This window comes from Colias croceus, chromosome 5, assembly GCF_905220415.1.
Source record: "Colias croceus chromosome 5, ilColCroc2.1".
In the NCBI taxonomy this organism is placed as follows: domain Eukaryota; kingdom Metazoa; phylum Arthropoda; class Insecta; order Lepidoptera; family Pieridae; genus Colias; species Colias croceus.
This window is the reverse complement of record NC_059541.1, coordinates 8,589,858-8,612,687: the sequence shown is the minus strand read 5'-3', so window position 1 is coordinate 8,612,687 and position 22,830 is coordinate 8,589,858. Positions and strand designations below refer to the sequence as shown.

Sequence of the window (22,830 nt, the reverse complement as noted above, 5' to 3'; positions counted from 1 at the left end):
CCAACGTGAAACCAAGTCGCCTTTATGGGTACATACCTACTTACAATAGAGTTTGGTAGAGCTCAAAAACATACATTTGGTTTATACTTCTGTTAAATTGCCCATAACATTAACAAAGACTGAAACCTAGTTAAATATAGTGGCCTAATATCAAATAGTTGAGTTATTCACACATTTCTGTCATACATCTTCAGTGTTCGCAGCTTACGTATTTCATATTCCCCTTTCCATAATCGTCGAAATTGGCATCATTCTACCGGTTCTCAATGACACAAATTGAAGCCCTCAGTAATTTGAAGCAATGCTATGCTTTAGGTCGAACAGGCCAGCTACGTGACCTGAATAGCGTATGCACTTGATTAGCCAGTCAGGTACTCGCTGATTGGATTAAGTGCTTGATTTCTATCGGTTTTTTAATACGGTCAGTTAGCGAAAATATAAAATTATTATTTATTATTAGGTTTATTTTTAGTGAGTAGTTTTATAATCAATATATAGAATTTAAAATATATTTTTTGAGGTCTGGAAAATAATTATTATTTTACACACACAACAAAACTGATATACAGTTAACAGTATGAATGATAGTATTTTCTAGGGTTTGATTTTACGCGAGTATTATACATTTAGAAATTAAAGACTTTTTAACGGATTTTAAACGCGATTTATTCATTCTATTATTTTCCCGACGTTTCGAACACTTTACAGCGAGCGTGGTCACGGGGAGACTGAGATGTTGTACGTCTTGATGGTCATTCAAAAATTGTTATTTGTGAACTACCTCCACCTATTCCTCCGTAGTTGGTATCTGGAGTATTTTTCCGGATGTTGGCAGTATTGGCTGATCGTGTCTTCTAGTCTTTTGGTACGTTTGACATGGGATTTTAAATTCTTAATAACAGGATCCCAGGTGTTAGAAAGTTTCAAACCATCTTCTCTATTGAAATTTGGATGTTTTTTAATTTCAATAGCCTCGCGCACAAGTCTTGGAAAAAATTTATTTTCTCTGGCAAGGATTTGTGGTTGGTCAAATCTTATGAAGTGGTTGTTGTCCAGTGTGTGTTCACATACCGCAGACTTCTTGTGACGCCGATGCTTGATATCCGCAATGTGCTCCTTCAGTCGGTTAGCAATGCTTCTTTTTGTTTGGCCGATGTATGAGAGACCACAGTCACAGTCTAACTTGTACACGCCTGCATCTTGTAGAGGAATATTACTTTTAATTGGTCTCAAGAATTGGTTTATCTTCTTATGCGGCTTATATATAGTTTTAATTGAAGCTCGTCTTAGGATTCTTCCAATTCTGTCAGTAACTCCCTTCACATATGGTAGGTAGGCCGGTTGTCTTTCAACTGTGTGTGGCTTCGTTCGACTCCTGTGATGCTGTGGAGGCGCCTGCAGCTTGTTGTTACGTAGTACTCGCTTGACATGCTGCAGTTCCCCGCTGAGGTGGGCAGCATCACAGAGGTGGCGGGCTCTCTGAAACAAAGATTTACCGACAGAAGCTAGTTGGCAAGGGTGGTGGTGAGATTCACCATTGAGGTACCTATCAGTATGAGTGACTTTCCTATACACTGTATGGTTGAGCATGCCATCCCGTCCCCTCATTATTAAAATGTCAAGAAAGGCTAGACGGTTGTTAGTTTCTAACTCCATAGTAAATTGGATGTTTTTATGTATGGAGTTAAGATGTTCTAAAAATGCAGGTATATGTTCAGTAGGGAGTATTGTGAAGGTGTCATCTACATAGCGTTTATACAGTCTCGGTTTGACTGGTGCTGTGGCCAAGGCTCTCTCCTCGAAGTCTTCCATAAAAATATCAGCGACAACGGGTGATACTGGAGAGCCCATGGCCACCCCATCAACCTGCATGTAAAATTCACCATTCCACAATAAATAGCCAGATGTTAGGCAATGTTCTAAGATCTCTGCATATTCTAATGGCATATTGTGTTCACCTAACCTTTTCTTAACAATATTGATGCAATCAGTCACCGGGAGATTAGTAAAAAGAGACTGCACATCAAAGCTAACCATAGTTTCATTGTTTGCGATATTTAGGTCTTTTAATATCTCAACAAAATGGTATGAGTCCTTAACATAAGCACTGGTGTTACCTCTGAGGGGAGCGAGCACCCTAGACATGTGTTGTGATAGTTTTTGAGTGGGTGTATCAATTTGACTCACAATAGGTCTTAATGGAGTATTAGTTTTGTGTATTTTAGGTAAGCCATACATCTTAGGAGGTTTCACGCAAGATGGAATAAGATACTTAGTGTCAAGATTTAATGTCGTTTTGTGTTTATTTATAAGGTCAGTTGTTTGTTTCATTACCTTATTTGTTGGGTCCTTGTCGACTTTTTTGTAGGTGTTTTCGTCCGACAGTATTTCCGACATTTTGTTGTTGTAATCTGACGTATCCATTATAACCGTTGCGTTTCCTTTGTCAGCTCGGAGTACTATTATATCTTCATTCTTTCGCAGGTGTTTTAAAGCGATAGACTCAGAGCGAGAGATGTTAGGTTTCGGCGGTTTGCAAGTGCGTAGTACACAAGATATGTCTTGCCGAATCGCCTCCGCGTCTTCTTTAAGAATGTTGTTTTTGAATAAAGTATCCTCCACATGACTTATTATTTCTTCGCAAGGTATTTTTTGCGGCGCAGGAGCAAAGTTTAAACCTCTATTCAGTACCTCAATAGTTTTGCTAACAAGAATTTGTTTTGACAGATTGACAACTGCTGTCACTTGAGGTTGACATTCAGTGACGTTTGGATACTCAGATGACATTGAGTTATTCTTCTTGGCCAGTAATTTTTCAAATTTTTGCTTTTGTTTATCCGTGCATGATTTGAATTTACTATGTGCACGATTATCTAAGATGTTCAAGCACAGCTGCCAATCTGTATCTAACATGAAATTCTTTAAGTTACTTGCTACATTTCGGATCTCAATGTTGAGCCTTTCAATATCCGATCGGTGTCCAGCAATTACTTTAGATAACAATTTTTGACTTGCCTTGTTTAGAATACTTGCGCTTCCAGCTATGTCCTTTTTCGGTGCTATTCGACAACAAACTGGGATGATATTATGTTCTCGACATTGCTTCATGAAATTCAGGGATGTCAAAAACCTCGAGCGCTTTGTCTTCAGTTCTTCTAAACGGCGAATTTTGTTAGCATTTTCCAGTCCGTACTGGTCTACATAGTATTTTCTAGGGTTTGATTTTACGCGAGTATTATACATTTAGAAATTAAAGACTTTTTAACGATGATATCAACACAGAATTATACATAAGTTCATATTACACTGTACGAAATGAACTCCTCCTTTTTGGTAACGTCGGTTAAAAATCTATTTAAAATGCCCATTGCATCGCGCCGTTACTATGAAATCATTGCCAATAATGGAATCGTATATTTGAATGAAATTACAAGGGCTTTACGGACTATATCGGCGGCAATCGTGGAGGAAAACGGAACAGAGCTCATTTACATATCTATAGCAATTCCAGTCAAGGAGCATCCGATAGTAATGTAATGGACTCCAGTAGGTGATCAAAACGGTATGTTACATTTGCATAATACAAAAATTTGTACGCTAATTTATAAGGAAGTGTCTTCGGATGTATGGAATAAAAGCTAAATAGCGTCTTTTAATAGAAGTGATTATGATATTCACATTTACATTAGCTTAAAAGCTAAATTGTGGTTACAGTTTTAAAAAAATAAACATAGACGAGTTTTTTTTTTGGTTGAATTATTCAGTTAGTTAAGATTTTCTTGCTTCACTAAATAACTACCAAATTCAATGAAATTCTCAAACATTATCTGTATACTTTGTAAGTCGCATAAAATAATAGAGACTTCAACACGGTTCATTTTGATAAGATGTCGCGAAGAGGACATTTTATAGATATTAACAAAACCTTCGTTTCTCTATAACAACTATTACAAGTGATAACTGCGTTTAAAACAACCGACTTCAAACTTGCACTTGCAACATTTACAAAAATGCTCATAAAATAAAAACTACTGGGCCTATCTGAATAAAATTTTTATGGGACCAATTCGACACCATCCCGCATCGAACAAAAAAAGAATTACGTAAATCGTTTCAGAAACCTCGGAGTAATCGGTGTGCATACATAAAAAAAAACATACCGGCCGAATTGATAACCTCCTCCTTTTTTTGAAGTCGGTTAAAAATTTATGGCAACTAGAAAATATCTTGAAAAGTCTTATAGTTCAATTGAATTATTATCAGGAGAATATTTCTTGACGTCGTATTTATTTAAAAGCTTACGAGTACGTAAGAGTTCTCTAAGAAATGACCTACGCAAACATAAACTATAATGTGAAATTCTTAGTAGTTCTAGTAAAGATGCTGACCTATATGAATAAAATATTGCGTTTTATATGGTAGAATACATTTTCATTAAAATGTATGTTTATTCTAATACATTAAAAGCAATATGATACATAATATTATATGAGACGAAGAAAATAATATATTTTTATCTTCAGTTAATCCAGACGTATTCATAGTCACAATGAAATGAGCTTTTATCGTAATTATGTATTTTTTAATTTACTTGCAAAAATATGATTTGAACACACGGTCGTACCTCCCTGTCTTAAATTATATTCTCATTTAAAAGGTAATGGTTTGAATAAGGTATACTGATTTATATAATTCTAATAATTCGCTTAACTAAAGTATTAAGTTGGTATACAATTGGCATTTTGTAGCTAACTAGTAACTATGTACTATCCACGCAGGTTCATCCAATTTTCCCAAACTCTAACAACGAGTTTGTGCAGGACCATTTCGATCTTCTAACACTTCCTCGCATTATTATGAATTATATTGCGTATTATTCGCACGTTCTATTATACCGCGAGCTAAATATCACTACAATAGATGCCATTTATCAGTGTACACAATAGCAATTCCTGGTAAACAGCATCTTAGCTCGAGCATCCGTGTATAAGATCAATTAGCAACTTCTCCTGTAAGTCGGAGAGGTATTGTGTATGAGGGTCGTTGTTTAATCATTTTGTGAAGAGCGGATAATACTATTACGATAACGTGCTGTTGTTAATGGAAAAATAATAGCAGAAAAAGGAATTTAGACGACGGAGCATATAGGTAATTATGTCGTATGCATTTTATGATCGAAGTTACGCATAAAAAAAGGATTCAATATGAATCAATATCAACTTTGAAAACCACCTTTTCATGTTGTTGATAGTTTCTTTATAAATAGGTACCTAGTCGGAATTTTAAAGATTTCCATTTAATATGGTTATTTGTTAACTAAGATTTACTAGTGTAGGTGTTACTGTTCGCAATTATTCCGCCTGGCTTGAAATGGAAAAGCAAAAAATCTATTTAAGTCAGAATTTGTAAATAAGTACTGCAGCTTTCTCTTGGTGAGACATTTTTCAAAATGGATGAAGTCGTTATTGAAATATTCAATTACGAACTTAATAATTATGGTCTTTGATCATTTAGTTTAGGCAGTCGTTTTAATATTATCAACATAACATAATTTCGGTGATTCGATAATAACATTAAATACACAGTATTTATACGTAGTTACCTTTACTCTATAACTAAAAATAAACAATCAGTTTGGTCGTAGTTCATGTTTGCAAATGGAGGGTTAATGGAATCAGTTTGGAAGCTCGTCAGTGTTGCTTTGGGTTGATTAAACTTAAATTAGGCAGTTATTTTAGTTCTATTTAACTCGTCTGTTTATTAATGAACTGGTCTCTAACTAACCTTTGGGTGGTCAATTAATGTTAATGCAGATGATTCAAATTCGATGATGTAGGTAATTTTTGGAGTAATCCATTATTACAGAAATAATTAAGTAATATAATGTGTGGTAGAAGAATTTGATGATTTATTAATAGTATCGATCGTATTCTTCGTATGGTATAATATTGTTGGTAACATGGTTGTCAGTGTGATGCCTTGAGGAAGATCAATTTATTTAAGTATAATGCAGAGGGAGCATTTCATTGCCCATAAATAAAATTGGTAACATAATATTTGGGATGCATCTTGTCGCATCTCTTCAGAAAAACAAGACGTAACTTCTTATTGTTAATATTTATAATATTATGTAAATGATTGTTCAATCAATCGGCTCAGATAAAGTTTTATTTACTCCCCGCCCGCAATGCCACAGCCAGGAGTGAAAATTTTAAAGACTTTTAAAAGATTCATTTACAGTCCATCATAGTTCTTTCGAGCGAAGATAAACAATAAATAAAATTTAATTAACAAATTTTTACCACATAGTAAACGACTCTATGAAAGAGAACGGTATTAAATTAATCTTTAATCTTTCATTCAATGGCATGACGTTAAAATCATAATGATTGATTACAAGATGAGATTGTTGTTATGAAATAATAGTGACCGCAACCACCGGACTGTTTTGTACCACGGTGTATTTTGTATAGAATTTTTTTATATTTACAATGGACGTTTATCGTTGTGTCCCTCGTGTTTAGTCACAGTTCAATGTTGTGGAAGTGCGTGCAGGCCGAGATATGACAGAAGCCCAAACACCTCATAAATATTGCTAACGACGATCGGATTAATTCCGGACAGTTTGAGATTTTTGTAATAAATTCCTTTGGTCCTCTTGTTGTGCTCGGATTATGTTCTATACACACTTTTAATACGAGTATGTTTAGAATTTTTTAATGTCTATGGAGTTGATATTTTTGTGCAATTTTTGTATTATTTTTTGAAAGATTTTTAGGTTTTGCAATATTCGTTTTAGGTTGCGATATTGTGAGCCTTAATCGCCGAAATACGATTTCAAGGTGATCCGATTTAATAGACTATTAAATTTGTATAAGGTAGACTCCACTTAATAAATAATGGCTTGCAAATTAAAATATCCAATCTCAAATATATTAATCGTTAATGACTTTCGAAGGTGTCAGCTTTACAGCAATAATAATTTATCATAAGTAGACCCTTGTAACAACCGTAACTTGAACTTAAAGCTATAGAGAAGAAATGTTTACATTTAATTAGTATAAGTTGTTGTAAGGCAATAACGCTGATCTTATAATTGTGCTGCGTTGATCTCAGGTGTTCCCGGTTTCTTGACGACTGTTTGCGCAGGGGAGCCTCGGGGGTCACTGCACAAAGAAGGGTGCTGGAAAAGAGAATGCGTGGAGCTGTTATTTGATATTTTTTCAAAATTATATTAAAGAATGTATGAATTGAAACTGAGCTTTTTATTGAAGCCCACAAGAAAGATGATTCTCAAGAGATTTTTCAAGTATTCACACTTAAAAATCCGTAGACGAGATATTTCCATTCCTATACATTTTAAAACTATGCATGAGTTAAACAAAAGTTCAAATATGGTAAAATGAAAACATGAGAATGTCATCTAATGATCATAATTAGGTATAGTAACAATAAATTTCATTATTTCAATAAATTTTTATATAAATTATTAACCAACCAATTATAGCACCCTGATTAATTACGGAAATAATACCATTTCACTAGTTTCATTGTACACACATCTTAAATCTTTAAATTATATTACCAATACAAAACAACACTTCACAATAGAATTATCTACCACACTAACGTTATACCACTATATAATTTACGTAACAATGCGACTCCTAAAATTTCTTGTCCAATTTGGAAATTACGTACGTCGAAGATTATCGCAGTGAGGGCTCGCCGGAAGCTGCACAATGCGGGGCGCACCGCTGTTATTATCTACCTGCTACGTCACTTCCGACCGCCCGCCATTCGAGAAAATTGTTGGGTATTCTACATTTAAAAATTATTTTTGCAAATGGCCTGTTTTAAGGTGGCTCTGGTTTTGTGAATCGCAAGTTATTCGTTTTGTATTGTTGAAGAGATAGAGGTTTAAGATTAGATATTATGTATTATAATCAATCACTGTAATAAGATGGAAAGTTAATTATGTAAATTATGTGAGTTTTTCATTTGTAACTAATATTTTATATCTATGTATTTAATGCTTTGTAATAAGAGAAAACCTACAATTTCAAAGTTCAATAAAAAAGCTCATGATAAGCGAAATACTCTGAATAATAACGATTATTCAGAGTATTTCGCTTATCATCTACTTAAAAGCTCGTGTCTCTTCGTTTATCTTAAAATCTAAAGTATATTTTATAACGCGCCCTATAAAGTAAACTAATCAAGTTACGCATTTCCTAGCGGTGTATTTATGTATGGTGTACATTTACAAATGTGCTTCTTATTATAGCTTTCCTCAAGATATCTAGAAGAATCTTTCGAAGGCCTACTAGATAACTACATAGATTTTTATAATAGTCTAGCGTTCGTAATCAGACTTTATTGTGCGCTCACGTGCCAATCCTGTCCAGTGTGCCTAGTGCGAGTTTTCATCGAGTACGAAACGTTACTATCGCGTCTGCGTCACAGCGTAATTTGTATGGGGAATCGAACAGCGCCCCTAGCGGACGTATGGGGAAGCTTTGATTCCCCATACAAATTTCGCTGTGACGCAGACGCGATAGTAACGTTTCGTACTCGATGAAAACTCGCACTAGGCACACTGTAAGTACTCAAGTTCTATCGAACTCCATAATTACATTGAAATATTAATCTTCCAAGAGAAATTTTACCTTCGGGAATAAAAAGTAATCCTCTTAAAAATAAAGCTACTTTTGGCTGCCATTATTGGCTCGTACTCAAACATTATGTAAAGTTGTAAGCAAAATGAAACAAATTTGAAATTAACTTAACTCCCGAGGCTATAAAACTTAGTTCACCGCAAAGAGATCCTAATTTATTATTGACTCGTAAAAGGTTTTGTTAATGGCCGTTCCTAATTAAGACGGTGAGGTAATTCCCTCCAACTTACCGAAACTTCACATAAAGTTTATAACAATGAGCTGATTGGAAGAAGTGTCAGGGTATCGACCGTCCTACATTGTTAAAAGCTTTTAGATTTAGCTGAAGTATTTGCGAAAGTATTTCAAATTTCTAAAGCTCTTCTAGCTATCTGGATATTCTATTATTTAGAATACCTATAGGTTAATAAATTAAATATCGATTTAATACCGTCTTAGATTTTTTGTTACTTATCTAGGTAGGTATTGTAATAAATATTAGCTTGCTTAGTTAAGACTGAAAATAGAGCATAGAACAACCCTATTAAATTTTCAAGAGCATTCAAGTGTTCAAAATGTTTAGTATTTTACACCTCAAAGCTTACGGCACACGATAGAATAGAAACAACGTGTTGGTATTACGGTAAACCTCAGAATGTTGTTCATCTTCACATCTGTATTCCATTAGCAAATACGGTTTAACCTGCCAACCGATTTTCCACTTTACTTTGATCCCTCCATCCCCCCTGTTGCGTTCTATGATTAGGTGTTCGAGGAGTGAATGATGTGTAATCATGGCTCTAATGAGAATGGTCGGCGTGTAAGACGCAATGTACGCCTGAGGTGCCATCAGGCAGGTAACGAGTAGGCGGGACTAGGGGTGTCGATATTTGATTAAATTTGCTTTAACGATATAATTTTATCGTAATATTGTAAATGTGAATCTTTTAGGAGGTATGTTTAAACTCAGTCGATTTTATGGGCCCAACAAAACTCACAAGCATAGAATGAAGTTACTGAATTTGATTAATATTTTAAACTATCTATACTTATCAAGTAGACGTTTTGTTAAAATAAGTATAAGTACTTTTTAAAAACAATTGAGTATTTTTCACTGACTAGAAACTAAGAAATTGCCCCTAGTAAATATGAAATCTACGTATTCATTATGTGACTATAACGTTATAAACACATATTACTTGACAAGATTAAAAAATAGCCAGCCCTACGAATGGAAACATGTCAGCTAGCCCGTGTAATCTCGTTCGGATCGCGCGCACGAATTTCATAAGTGCGCGGTCGAATTAATGGATGAAAACATTAACTCCAGGGAGCTCCCCGAATCTACCACGCTGACTTCAGGGATACATTTGCATATGACTAACATTAAAACTTTAAAGTTGGTAAAGTGCTCTAGGGGGCCACAATTGTAGTAGTTTATAAGAGTGGTACGATTTGTGTTCGCTTGCTGCTACATATTTCAAACGTCGCATTGTGGATCTTGGTTCCATTTCATTCGATTTTAAATACATTTAATGTATTCCAAAAATGCAGTTTTTATTGAAGCTTCTGGGGGTCTAGGGTTTTTTACACGATTATTTTTAAATCAAAAGGTTTGAAGCCTTTTCTTCGAACACGCCGATTTATTTAACTTAATTTAACAGGTTATAACAAAGTTCTAATATCCGCTAACTGTCAAAAAGAACCGGTCCCAATTGAGTGAACTATTTCGAGTGACGTCATCAAAATTGCTAGAAAAACAAAATCGGATAAACGCTGTCACAAGCTACGGTACGAAAAGACATAGTACTATCTAGTATATTATTATTATTCTGTGGTACTATTATAATAAGCTTGATAGAAGATGTGCCGGTAACCCCCCTGTTCCATGATTAAGGCCACTAATATTATGTAAAGTAAGTATTTTCTGGCTTTGACTTTTAGAAAAAAATCTAGCACGTTCATAATTTATTTCAAAGAGAATAAAGCTGCTACGATTTAGAAGAAATATATCTCAAAACAGGAAGTAAAAAAGAATAGCCACAAAACGCACCCCTCAACTTTGCTATTACTTTTCAACAGGCGCTACATTTGCGGTACTATTAATGTTATTGATGGCTTCTTCAAAAATTAAACTCGTGTGATAATGGATCAATCCGAATTTACACGCGATATGGTTATTATACTCAGCCTATAAACCCATTATAATATAAGCACGTTAGCTTAATCTAAAGATGAGCAGATATCGTTATTCATAATATATCAGTGTCTAATCGTGTTCATTTAAAGTGGAAAATTATGTTTTTAAGCGCAAATTTTTATGAAAGGACAAAATGTATAATCCCGTTCGCAGAGCGAGATAAACGAACAATATATTTTATTCAACAAGGGAATCAAACTTGACAAACTCCCATGACTGTTAAATGTGACGTCACAATCGCAAACTCATGAGTTGGGGCATCTCGAATAGCAATAATAAAGTTATGGAACATTTGAGTGTCCTCCACGGTCATTTCGAGTGTGTCGCGAAACTTTTCGACCGTGGCTTGTAGCGGTTTATTTTCAATTTCGCTTTTCCGACCACACGTACTGCGGTTTCATATGAATTTTGCACTTTTAGAATGTCGTGTGTGATATTGTTCTACTTTTTAACGCGTTAAAATTTCGCATCTCGTAGAACAGAAGGGGATAAGGGTTACTTTGAAAGTGAATTTTCATCCTGTACTTTTTTCTTGTACCTATATTATTTTATTTAGCCACCATACTATGCCAGATAGTAAGTAGTAATTATTTGAGCTAATATAAATTATGTAAAAAATATGTATAAATAATGACATGACAACTATAATTTACACGAGTTAATTATAGCGTATCATATATTGTCAGACTCAGAAACATTATTCGAGATCGTATCAATAATTACAATTTACAATACTCATATATAATAACATCATTATGGAATTACATAAAGTAACAATAACAACCGACAATCAAATTTGACCGGATTCACGTACAGTCAACAATGAAGATCAATCAGCAGTATGTTTTAAATGCACACAAATATATGCCATTAAAAATTACGTGAGGTACGTACAAATTGGTTCACTGCAAAGTAGCTAACGTAATGCCATTACATGTTATGTAAAAAACTGTCAATGCTTGCGTTGCTGACTGTACATGGTAAAGCATAGTCGACGTTTCAATTAGGCAATTGCTTGCTCAGAGCAGGGTATACGACAAATAGAGGCCCTTTGTGAACCAGCACCCTCTATGCTGTATTAAGTGCTCATGATTCCGACCAATACGCTGATGAGATGAGTGACGTATGCAATACGTTACGAATCTATGCTATATTGGGGCCGTATTGGGATATTGTGTGAAAGTAATCAACGTGATTGTATCCAAAGCGGGATAGGGAACCGTTGTAATTTACCAAATATAGATTATAGAGGCGAAACAATCGTATATCGAGGAATGAATGTAAGATTATTGAGTATTTATAGGCTATCTTGAATTAATTTCCCACAAAATTAATGACCAAATACGAAATATTATGCTTTCTTCTGTCTAATCATTAACTTAAAGCTCAGTTCGTTTATATAAGATAGCAGAAATATAGTTATTGGAGAGATAGAAATATTTTTATTCAAATAGTAAAATGTTAGTGACATTTTAAATTTTACTTACGTGGAATAAAATAAAAAGGGAAGTTAAAACATATTGGAAAGGATTTATCTGTCTGGGTAGAATCTAGATAATGTCATACGTTCGCTTTTTATTTCAGTGGCAGATGTAGGGAATGGCTTCACTGGAATCTGGATGCTATTTGTTTGGAGCAAATATTAAACTATAAATTAATGAAAGGGAAAGTGATGGAATTGTTTATTTGTGTTAAGATTTATCGACGAATATTGGAAACACAAGCATTATTTCTATATCTTCTATAATATAAAAATGAATCGCAAAATGTGCTGGTAAGCGCATAACTCGAGAACGGCTGAACCAATTTCGATAATTCTTTTTTTATTATATTCCTTGAAGTACGAGGATGGTTCTTATGGAGAGAAAACGTAAACATGTACCACGGGCGAAGCCGGGGTGGACCGCTAGTTTCTTATAAAGAAGCTGGTACACTAAAATATTAAGTGTTGATAAAAAGGAAATGTCGGAATGTTGAGATATTTATCAACTGCGAAATTCCGACTTTAAAAAACAAACTGCATTTTTAAACACATGGCTCACGTAACATCAACACAAACAAAAAAAAAATCCATTAAGAAAATAAATGTACAAAACGTATGGTAAATACGAATCGGAAACAAGGTAACCCAGCCTAACGTTATCAGCTGAATTTCAATGCAGACCACGTTTTGCTTCTGTTTTGGGGATTGGATACCCGCCCTGGTTTAATTTTGTCAACGATCGGCCTATAAGTAAAATATATGGATGTTTTTGCGCTAATAAAAAAGGTACCGTTTAAAAGTAGTTCATTTTTTCACCTTTATATTTTTTGCTCATGACAATATTAATTATACGTAGTATATTATTATTAGTCTGTGATATTAAGTATAAAATGTCGATTTATTTCGTATACACATTTTATAGTATTTCCTGCAATAACGAGCTTTTGATATTGTAATGAAAAGTGAAAATGTTTTTAATTTGCCTGGACATAAGTACCGTTACGAATGTAGTTGTCTATTTTAAGAGTTGCTACCTATATAATTTTTACACGCAAGTCTCGTAATCTTTGGAAATAATTCAAAGTAACTAATGGCTATTGATTTTTTTCTGATCATCTTATAATGCGTGACGATATTGGAATGAAGCCAGACTTTCTATACTACTGATCAATAATATTAATATTCTATTCAAGTGTTCATTTCACTAGCTGTACCCTGCGGTTTTACCCGCAGTGCTCCACTCTTGTTGGTCTTAGCGTGATGATATATAACCTATATCTACTCTATAGTCTTCCTCGATAAATGGGTTATCTAACACCGAAAGGATTTTCAAATCGAACCAGTAGTTCCTGAGATTAGCGCGTTCAAACAAACAAACAAACTCTTCAGCTTTATAATATTATAGTACCTATAGATTTATAGATTATTATTTTAGACTAGCTGCGCTCCGCGGTTTTACCCGCGTGGCTCCGCTTCTGTTGGTCTTAGCGTGGTGATATAATATAGCCTTCCTTGATAAACGGGTTATTCAACACCGAAAGAATATGTCAAATCGGACCAGTAGTTCTTGAGATTAGTTCAGCTTTATAATATTAGTATAGACTAGCTGCTCCGTGCGGTTTCACCCCCGTAAAAATTTAAATAACGTTTCAATTCAAAATATGTTAATCTATCAGTAAAGTTATTCGTCTATTTATTATGTAAATTTGGTGATTTCATTCTAATTCATTCTATTTATTGGAAATAATATAATTCGCCTGGTTTGTATCGGATTGTCAAAACACATTTTACTGCAATTACCTACTACAGTAATAACATACAATCTTTGTTAATAACTACACGTGTACCTACTACTTTAAACCTACTGAGGTTTCACATCACCTTTATTTGCATGATAAATAAGAAAAAAAAATAGATAACAAATATGAAAAGATATGGAATAAAAATTTATTTTACAATAATAACTATATGCAATGGGTTGTACTAAGAAACTCTAATCAACATACAAAATCATTGTTTGATCAACTCCATAGTTTTCTGCCATACAGCTTCCGATAAATCCGCATCTTGCGCCACTTTCGAAGGTTTTCTTAACTGACACTCCATATAATATCCACCAGATTGTTCCTCAAATTCAGGACTTAGACATAAATGTATGACCGTTTGTGCTCCCTCCTTTGGAACCTTAAAAAATATCGCTATAGCATTTTCAACAATATAACCTAGCCACGGTGGTACTTTTTGGAACATGTTGGTGCTCACCAAACCAGGATGCAAGCAATTGACAGTCACACCCTTTGGTAACCGCTTGGCAAGCGCTCGCACCCATAATATGTTTATTTTATTTTCTTATTTTCTTTATTTAAGGATCACAAAAGGTCGTTACATGTGTACTTAGGCTAAATACAGTTTTTTTATATACAAGTTGGCGTATGCACTACCGGTTATATGTGACCACAGCTTACACACAAGCGTTAACATAAATTTATGAAATTAATACAAAGTGATAACAAATATTAAAACAGCTTAATCATGCATATAAATATACCTGCACCAAGTGACTGGAATTATGCTGTTTTAAGAATTTAATTAGGACAAAAAAAGTTTTATAATCTTGTTCTTCATTACAGGCCATTTATCAGAAAAAATATCAATATCCACTAAATTTAACAACGAGTTATAATGTCTTAAAGTTCTTGTAATAGGTGAATTATATTTAGTATTTGTTTTACATGAGGGTAGAAAAAATAATTTATAAGAGCTAGGACGCTTCTGTCTACAAGGCACAGATATATTTATATGGTTAAGAAGTTCTGGACAATCAACTTTACCATTTAATATTTTATGCAAAAATGCCATATCTAAAAGTTTGCGTCTGTTATCTAAGGAGCATAATTTAAAAAACTTTAATCTTTCGGAATAAGAAGAAAGCTGTAGGTTGTGATGATAAGAAAGTAGGGACAAAAATGTTTAATAGCTTACTGTTATTATACCTCACCATGTAATGAGACTTCTTTTTCGCCGCTAAATCATTTAAATCCAATTTAGATACATAATGCAAGAGTGAAGATACAACGACGATCCGGCTCGGGGCTGATTCCTTCAACTTATCCAATAACAAATGAGTTAACAGAGCATGTCCAAAATGATTGATCTGCATGATCTTGTCAATTCCATCTTCAGTGAGACGATTCTCTAGAATGCCGACTCCAGCATTGTTAACCAAAATATGCAGCGGATCTGCGCTTTTGTTGATATCTTCGGCGAGCTGCCTAACGCTTTTAAATTTGGAGAGGTCCAAGTGTTTATGTTGTACGTGCGGGTTCCCCGTGGTGCTGATGATGTCGCTGACGGTTGCCGCGGACCGGGCGACGTCTCTGCTCGCTATGATTACCTTCGCCCCGCGGCTCGCCAGCTCCCTGGCCGTCTCCAGCCCGATGCCTGAGTTCCCTCCCGTCACTAGAGCCACCTTCCCGTTAAGCTTCGTCTTACATCTACACATTTCTTTCACTGGTTGGAAATAAAGCCGACATCCAATAAAAAAAAAAAATAAAGTCACTATGTAGAATAACACTTGTAAAAGGTAAACGATACTAAATATAAACATCGACATTGTGCCTCACGAGCGGTCGATTACTAAGTCTGTTGTGAAGTGATAAAACTTCACAACAGACTTAGTTAACTATAAACGTTTGTAATTGTTATAACTTGTACCTACTAAATTTATGTAGATGTGATTTAATTAATGTTTCCTTTATTAGATATTTTTAAAAGAATTACTAAATCTACTTAATTAAAATTCCATTGAAAAATATATCAAATTAGTTTTCAATGATGGGTGAATAGGTTAATAATAATTAACCAGCCTATATAAATAAAAGACTACAACGCTTTGTTTATTTAAATACGTAGCAGTAATGTATTATTTTAATGTAGGTAGAATATCATTTTAATGTAAGTAGAGCTTCCTAACTTCCTAGATAACTTGTCAAGGAGTAGGATAAAAAGTATCCTATTTTACGCCCAAGATAATATAAGGTTATACCAAGTTTCATCGAAATCGAACCGTTAGTTTTCACGCGATGTCTTCATATACAGACAGACAGACAGACGGACAAAAAATTTTTTTATCACATATTTGGGCTTAGTATCGATCCAGTAACACCCCCTGCTATTTATTTTTTCAATATTTTCAATGTACAGAATTGACCCTTATTATATGTATAGAATAGATAATATGAGTAAAAAAATGGGATTAACGTAAAAAGGTGCACTTCTTGTGAAATTTTTATCAGATAAACTGTGATTCATTCGCCTCTGACTTATCTTTGGAATGAGACATCCGTACCTAGGTAATTCGTGTCCATCGTAAGAATAATAAAATTCCAAGTTTCGTCCTATAGCAGAATAAACATTGGAACAAACATAATAAGTAGCTTCAAATATAATAAGTACTTAAGATTTGTGACGGTAATCGATCTTTCCCCGTTTTATTCATTGAATTGGTATTAATTATTTCGGTAGAAATATTCCTAAAATAGTTGCTAAATAAATGAAAATATAAAATATCAGTGCAAACGAATAATTGTAAGCAGCTGTATCACTCACATTCTGCAGAATATTTATCAGAATAACTTTGAATTGTAAAAGTCCTCTTCTTCAAAAATGCATATATCATACAGATATTTTTATGAAACAGACGTATACGTATGTGAACAATAAAAGTTCCTAAATGATAGATTAGGGGCGTATATTTTGATTCTGTTCGTGCATTAGTGAAATAGCTTTTCCATCAAGATTATACTTATCTCTCCTGACAGCGTTTCTCATATTATGTTCGATTTTGAGAACACTACTAATAATTGTTATTTTGGCTGTACAATTATTTTCTTTTTATTTGTGAGATGATTATCAACATCTGCGTTTGAATGGTTTTAATAAACTAGAACTAATTTAGAGCCTAAGTACTAGGTTTCCGCCCGCGGCTTCGCCCGCGCAGTCAAAGAGAAACCCGCATTGTTCCCGTTCCCGTGGGATTTTCGGGATTGCGTCATTTTCCCATTTTCGGGATAAAAAGTATGTCCTTTCTCGGGTATCAAAATATCTCCATACCAAATTTCATGAAAATTGGTTCAGTAGTTTAGGCGTGATTGAGTAACAGACAGACATACAGAGTTACTTTCGCATTTATAATATTAGTATGGATTTGATGACAAGTACTAATAATTGACCTTCAGATAATATTCGAAAATGTTTTCAAAACTATTTTTATCAGAAAACTAGAACTGTGATTCAAATTTCGTGATTTTGTTATAATACTGTTAAAATACTTCAATGATTAAAATGTTCTTAAACTCAAAACACTTCATTCAACTAGACTACTTTTAGAAACACTTTTGAATAGTCAAAATACAACATTTAATGTTAACCACCGGTATTTTAAATGAGCTACTTATTTAAATTTTTAAGGCAAAATCAATATAAACAAATACGCTACAAATGAAAATGTAGTAAATAAATCCTTCCATATCTTGGTTTTTACGTGTGACTTTTAAATAAAAAAAAAAGATTTCATATCAAGTACGTACATGGGTTTTGTTGGTAATTAGAGGGCGATAAGAAAAGGTACATTTATATCTTATTTTCATTAATATTTTACAATAAATATATTGCTTTGTTTGTTCTAAAATCAGTTATCGTTATCTAGGTTTATCAGGTAATACGTTACACGAAGAACATTATCTATAGGTATTCGAAAGTTATTTAGAGTTCTGTGACTTATTTTTAAATTTTAAATTGAACCCTTAGTCAGATGTATATTAATAGATACCTACGTGAAGCAAAATCTTTATACAATTTTTTTTACATTAAATTTACCACACTAACTAAAAAGTTAATATAGGGCAGCAGAGAAGAAACCTTTATTTTTAATTTATGAAAATACATTTAAGCAATAAAAAGACGCATAAATCTACATATTTTGATTATAACTTAACTAGAAGAGTTTTGCTTGCTTGGCGACCACAACGCCCAGTGGTCAAATTAATTATTTAGAATTTACTCAAATTTTGGTTACAAATATGTGAAATAATCGACTAAACATATTGAATCAATTCAAAATTTAAGCAAGTCAATTTATACAAGTAAATTATTGTAATTAAAAAAGTATACCCAACTCATTATGCGAGATCTACAAAGTTAACTAAAAAAGTCACTAATCTTAAATAGTTAAAAAATAAAAAAATGCAACAGAACCCACAAAAGTTTAGCCTTTATTTTGCAGCACACGTGTTTATCAAAGGAGCTAGTTGATCGACTGTTCAGTCGAAGTTGAAGCGTGATAAAGAGTGCTAATTCGTGTTTTTTGTGAAAATTTAATTTAACAAAATCTTTAGGATTTCTTATAGAGTTTAAACCATGGACAAAAATGTAAGTTCATAAATATTTTGTACATTAAAACAGTAAATTTTTATCTTATAGTAAATAGCATTTGTAGTTATTGAAGTCTCCTATTTTCATGAACTTTATTGTATTTGTTAAAATACAACCATGGTAGCTTTTTATAACAAATACATACATATACGTCATCAAATCAATATTATTTGATAAAAGTATGATGTCATGAACGCTACCAAATAGATAATAAAATAGTGTATACGTGTCCTTCCATTTGTAAGTGTAGTTTTTCATGATAAGCGTAAAAATAATTAACTAACGGGTGTAATTATTGTGTAAGTGGCAATGTTCGATGTATAAGCATGTAAAACTATAGTTGTTTATGAAGCTATAATATAATTATTATGACGTTATTAAGAACATATATATCGATCGAATTGAGATAGCAGTGAAAAGTATTAGAGTCAATTGTAATCAGAGAAAATATACCTCTATGAAATAGGTTATGAAAAAAGAAAGCTACGCCTAGTCAATGTACTATCGCACGATTGTATTCGGTCTATGACTCATTCCTAAAATAAATAGTTTTAATTAGTTTTAGCTGAAATAAAACAATTAAGAAAATGCGTTTAGAAACAGTGTTATAAACTAGAGCCAATAATAATCAAGATTCTTTGAAAGTATACTTAATATCAATCACCGTCATCTTAAAAGCTAATAAATAATAATCAGTATATTATTATCGTTCCAAAATATTTCTAAGAACACTATCTTAGTTTATGAAAAAATGCAGGTTCAATTACCGCTTCATGATAAAGGTTAATCATTATTAAAAAATGTTATACATAAAATCAATCTTAGGCACGTGAATTATAAATACTATTATATCAATTATCAATCATGTTCATTTATCTCCTACCACACTTTTTCTCTTAGAATAATGCAATAATATTCAAATTTTCAGACAAACATGGGTAGTGAAGTACACACGTACCCACCTCAAAACCCGCCACCGTACCCTGGTCCGCCCACGGACTATCCCGTCACCAGTCAGCCTCAAGCCATACCAATGCAGACTACAGTCATCCAAGGAACCAATATGGTCCCCGTTATAGTCACTAATGCTATGGGCCCTAACTCCGCGATAGTTGTATGCGTCTCTTGTGGCCAGCACATAACAACCAGGGTGGAAAGAATGCCATCTGTTAGAACGCATTTATTTGCTCTTTTAATTTGTTTGATTGGGTGAGTAATTTATTCTTCTGGCTTCTACTTTAGCGGATAATTGATTGGTGTAAATTTGATGAACCAGATATAGATTATAGTTTACATTTGCGTGGATCAATGTGGCTCTCGGATCAACAATGCGTACCTAATCCAAAGATTTCGTATGTTCATATGTTGTGTATTATCATTCTATTGATATTTATTTTTCACATACCATAAAGAAGTAATAATTAAAACAATTTACTGCTTCAAAATGTGAAACAAATAACGACGTCGATTAGCGTTTGCGTGTGGAAACTCGTTGCAATGAAGGAATAACCTTCGAGAGACCATATAATATAACATTAGCATATTCTTATTATTGCACATACGAAGTAAAATAGTATGAATTTCTCTATCTTTTGTATAGATTTTACGTCAATAGTAAATAATCACATAATCGTGAAAACATGCAGATAATACTCGATTGAATATTATAGATTAATGATAGTGGTATCTATTGATTGAAAAGTAGTTTAATAACGATATTTATCAATAGGAATCTTTATAAAAACTGTTATTCCGAAATAGCAAGTATTAAGTTTACATAGTTACAGTATACATGTGCCGTGTGGAATTATTAAAATATAGAGCGATGAAACGATAATAATTTGTATAAAATATGAAAAGCGAACGTTTCATGAAACTGTTTAATAACATGCAAATGTTTTGACTGTAACCAGCTCATGTTTTCCATTAAAATATAACGCCGGTCAAACAATGTGGTCTTATAAATTTCTACAATAACATAGAAACAAAGGGCATTTAATGGTAATTAATTTTATAAGGTATATTTTTTTTAATTAGGTACGTTAAAAGTTTTGTAGACGTAATGTCTAAGTAATGACTATTCATCAATATTTTCTGTCGACTCTATCTCAATGTGATTAATTGAATACGGTAGAAAATAATAGTAATAATGAAATGGATATAAATCCATATCTAGTCGAGAGATTTCTTATTTTATTAATTATAATATCTTGAAAAAATAATGCTGCTCACGAGACTTATTTTAAAAGGAATTATGAGTTACCTAAAAAAAAAACTTTTTATTCCATCCTCGCAACAGTTTAATTTCAGTCCCAATAAAGACTTTGTTAATAAATACTATATTAAAAACATTGTTTGCATTATTAATAACATTTCTTATTTGTTTACAGATGCTGGCCGTGTGCGTGTTTACCCTACTGTGTGGAGTCTTGTAATAATGCCGACCATTATTGTCCTAATTGTAACTCGTATGTAGGTTCATACCGTGGAGCGTAGTTCTTGTATTGTTTTTATTAGTCACGAAATGAATAAAAATAATATAACGCTGTTTCTTTATGGTAATTCATGTATATTATTGACCATTCAATACTTATATATAGACTATAAATATAATGTAGTATTTACGAAATATTGCTTGTAATAGAAAAATTATAAAAAATTTAGTCATAGAGTTGGTACCCAAACGAACATTGAAGGCTATTTTTATTTAATAAGTATATCCATGTGATACGAGTAATATCTTCGTAAAATTACTCCTTATGAAAATTAGCTTGATATTTAAATAAAAGTGCAATGAATGCGTTAAAACATTAGTATGTAAAGACAAGGAGAAAGATGGCATATAATGGTATTTTCAAACCTATTTATAACAAATTACTACGTAGGTACGTATTAGGAATATTACTATAATCTTAACGAACATTTAAATATTTAATTATTATAGTTATAAGACTAGAATAATTTATTTTAAAATTAAAAAAAAATTCTGCATGAAGGAATATTGTATTATGTTTCTGTGTACACAGTACGTAATTAAGATACATAACATTAAAAGTCGGTTTCACTACTGATAATGTCCTTCATGGAGTATGGACTATTAACGCTTTTTGGCTTATATTTTCTTATATTTTTATTATTTGAACAAAAAAAAACATGACCAATCATAACTTCATAAATTATGCATTGCAGCATGATGAATTTTTCTTATCGTTGTTTTTAATTGTTATAAAATCATTCATAATGTGATTCACTTGTTTTTGTTTATTTATTTTAAAACGCGTACCCTTATCTATATTTTAATGTTCATATGAAAGTAATTTTCTTTGAGTGTCACAAAGAATATAATTAATTTATTTTATTTCATTTTTTAATAAGTTGTGCTTTGTATATTCTAAGTCAATATTATGCATTTGTTATTTAATTTATGTAATGTTTTGATAGATTATTCTAGTACATAAAAGTGTAAAATGCATTTCTTTTATTATTTAACTAGTTAAACGAAGTCAACCAAAATTTAGTACAATTATTAACTTGCTATGTTTTCTTATTCAATAGGTGAATAAGAAAACATAGCAAGTTAAGCTTTTTTGGTGTGTTATAGTTATAAAAAATATAGATGATAACTTGCCTACATTATACGATTTTTTTTCACAATGAAAATAAATGTTATTTATATTGACTTCCTTTTTTTATTTTTTACAAACATCATTCCTAAATAATCATTCCCTTACTATATGATGATGAATTCTCATAATAAATATTTTCATATAAAATGTTGCCAAGCCGCCACTGTAGGGTTTGTACTCTGAAAATTTTAAGATCTCATTTAGAGCCAAAATGTAGAGTAATCTCACACTCTCTCTAATTAGTGTAGCTAACTCTACATCTATTTACTCTACAACATCGAAACAAACTCTACACCTCAGTTAAAATATTTGGAGCCTTGGCTTTTAATCCGTAAATTTTAAGTTTTTAACATAATAATTATATCCCCACATAGCTTAAAACAAAGTCGCTTTCAACATCCACTCCTATGTATGCTTTAATCATTAAAACTA

The 22,830-nt window shown here is 32.7% G+C and overlaps 3 protein-coding genes across 3 annotated transcripts; 1 reads left to right on the top strand and 2 right to left on the bottom strand.

Moving 5' to 3' along the window:
• Positions 1-655: 655 nt before the first annotated feature.
• On the bottom strand, positions 656-3,260 carry LOC123691667. The gene has a single exon (XM_045636178.1). It carries the CDS (start codon positions 3,241-3,243, stop codon positions 778-780), a length of 2,466 nt encoding a protein of 821 aa, XP_045492134.1. The 5' UTR covers positions 3,244-3,260; the 3' UTR covers positions 656-777.
• Positions 3,261-14,319: 11,059 nt separating this feature from the next.
• LOC123691729 (retinol dehydrogenase 12-like) lies at positions 14,320-15,973 on the bottom strand. Its single transcript, XM_045636268.1, has 2 exons — positions 15,309-15,973; positions 14,320-14,674 (listed from the first exon to the last, which is right to left on the bottom strand). The coding sequence occupies exons 1-2, from the start codon at positions 15,951-15,953 to the stop codon at positions 14,351-14,353; spliced, it is 969 nt and encodes a 322-aa protein (XP_045492224.1). The 5' UTR covers positions 15,954-15,973; the 3' UTR covers positions 14,320-14,350.
• A 2,686-nt stretch (positions 15,974-18,659) lies between these two features.
• LOC123691718 (lipopolysaccharide-induced tumor necrosis factor-alpha factor homolog) lies at positions 18,660-22,451 on the top strand. Its single transcript, XM_045636250.1, has 3 exons — positions 18,660-18,769; positions 19,701-19,981; positions 21,163-22,451. Exons 1-3 carry the CDS (start codon positions 18,758-18,760, stop codon positions 21,266-21,268), a joined length of 399 nt encoding a protein of 132 aa, XP_045492206.1. The 5' UTR covers positions 18,660-18,757; the 3' UTR covers positions 21,269-22,451.
• The last annotated feature ends 379 nt before the right edge of the window (positions 22,452-22,830 follow it).

What these genes read in the sequence shown, in the direction of transcription:
- LOC123691729 (XM_045636268.1), bottom strand. Translation starts at nt 15,953, where the DNA reads ATGTCGATGTTTATATTTAGTATCGTTTACCTTTTACAAGTGTTATTC. An exon ending in ATAACAGTAAGCTATTAAAC is followed by an intron (nt 14,675 to 15,308) that starts ATTTTTGTCCCT and finishes AATAAAATAAAC; the next exon opens with ATATTATGGGTGCGAGCGCT.
- LOC123691667 (XM_045636178.1), bottom strand. Translation starts at nt 3,243, where the DNA reads ATGTATAATACTCGCGTAAAATCAAACCCTAGAAAATACTATGTAGAC.
- LOC123691718 (XM_045636250.1), top strand. An exon ending in CTTTTAATTTGTTTGATTGG is followed by an intron (nt 19,982 to 21,162) that starts GTGAGTAATTTA and finishes ATTTGTTTACAG; the next exon opens with ATGCTGGCCGTGTGCGTGTT.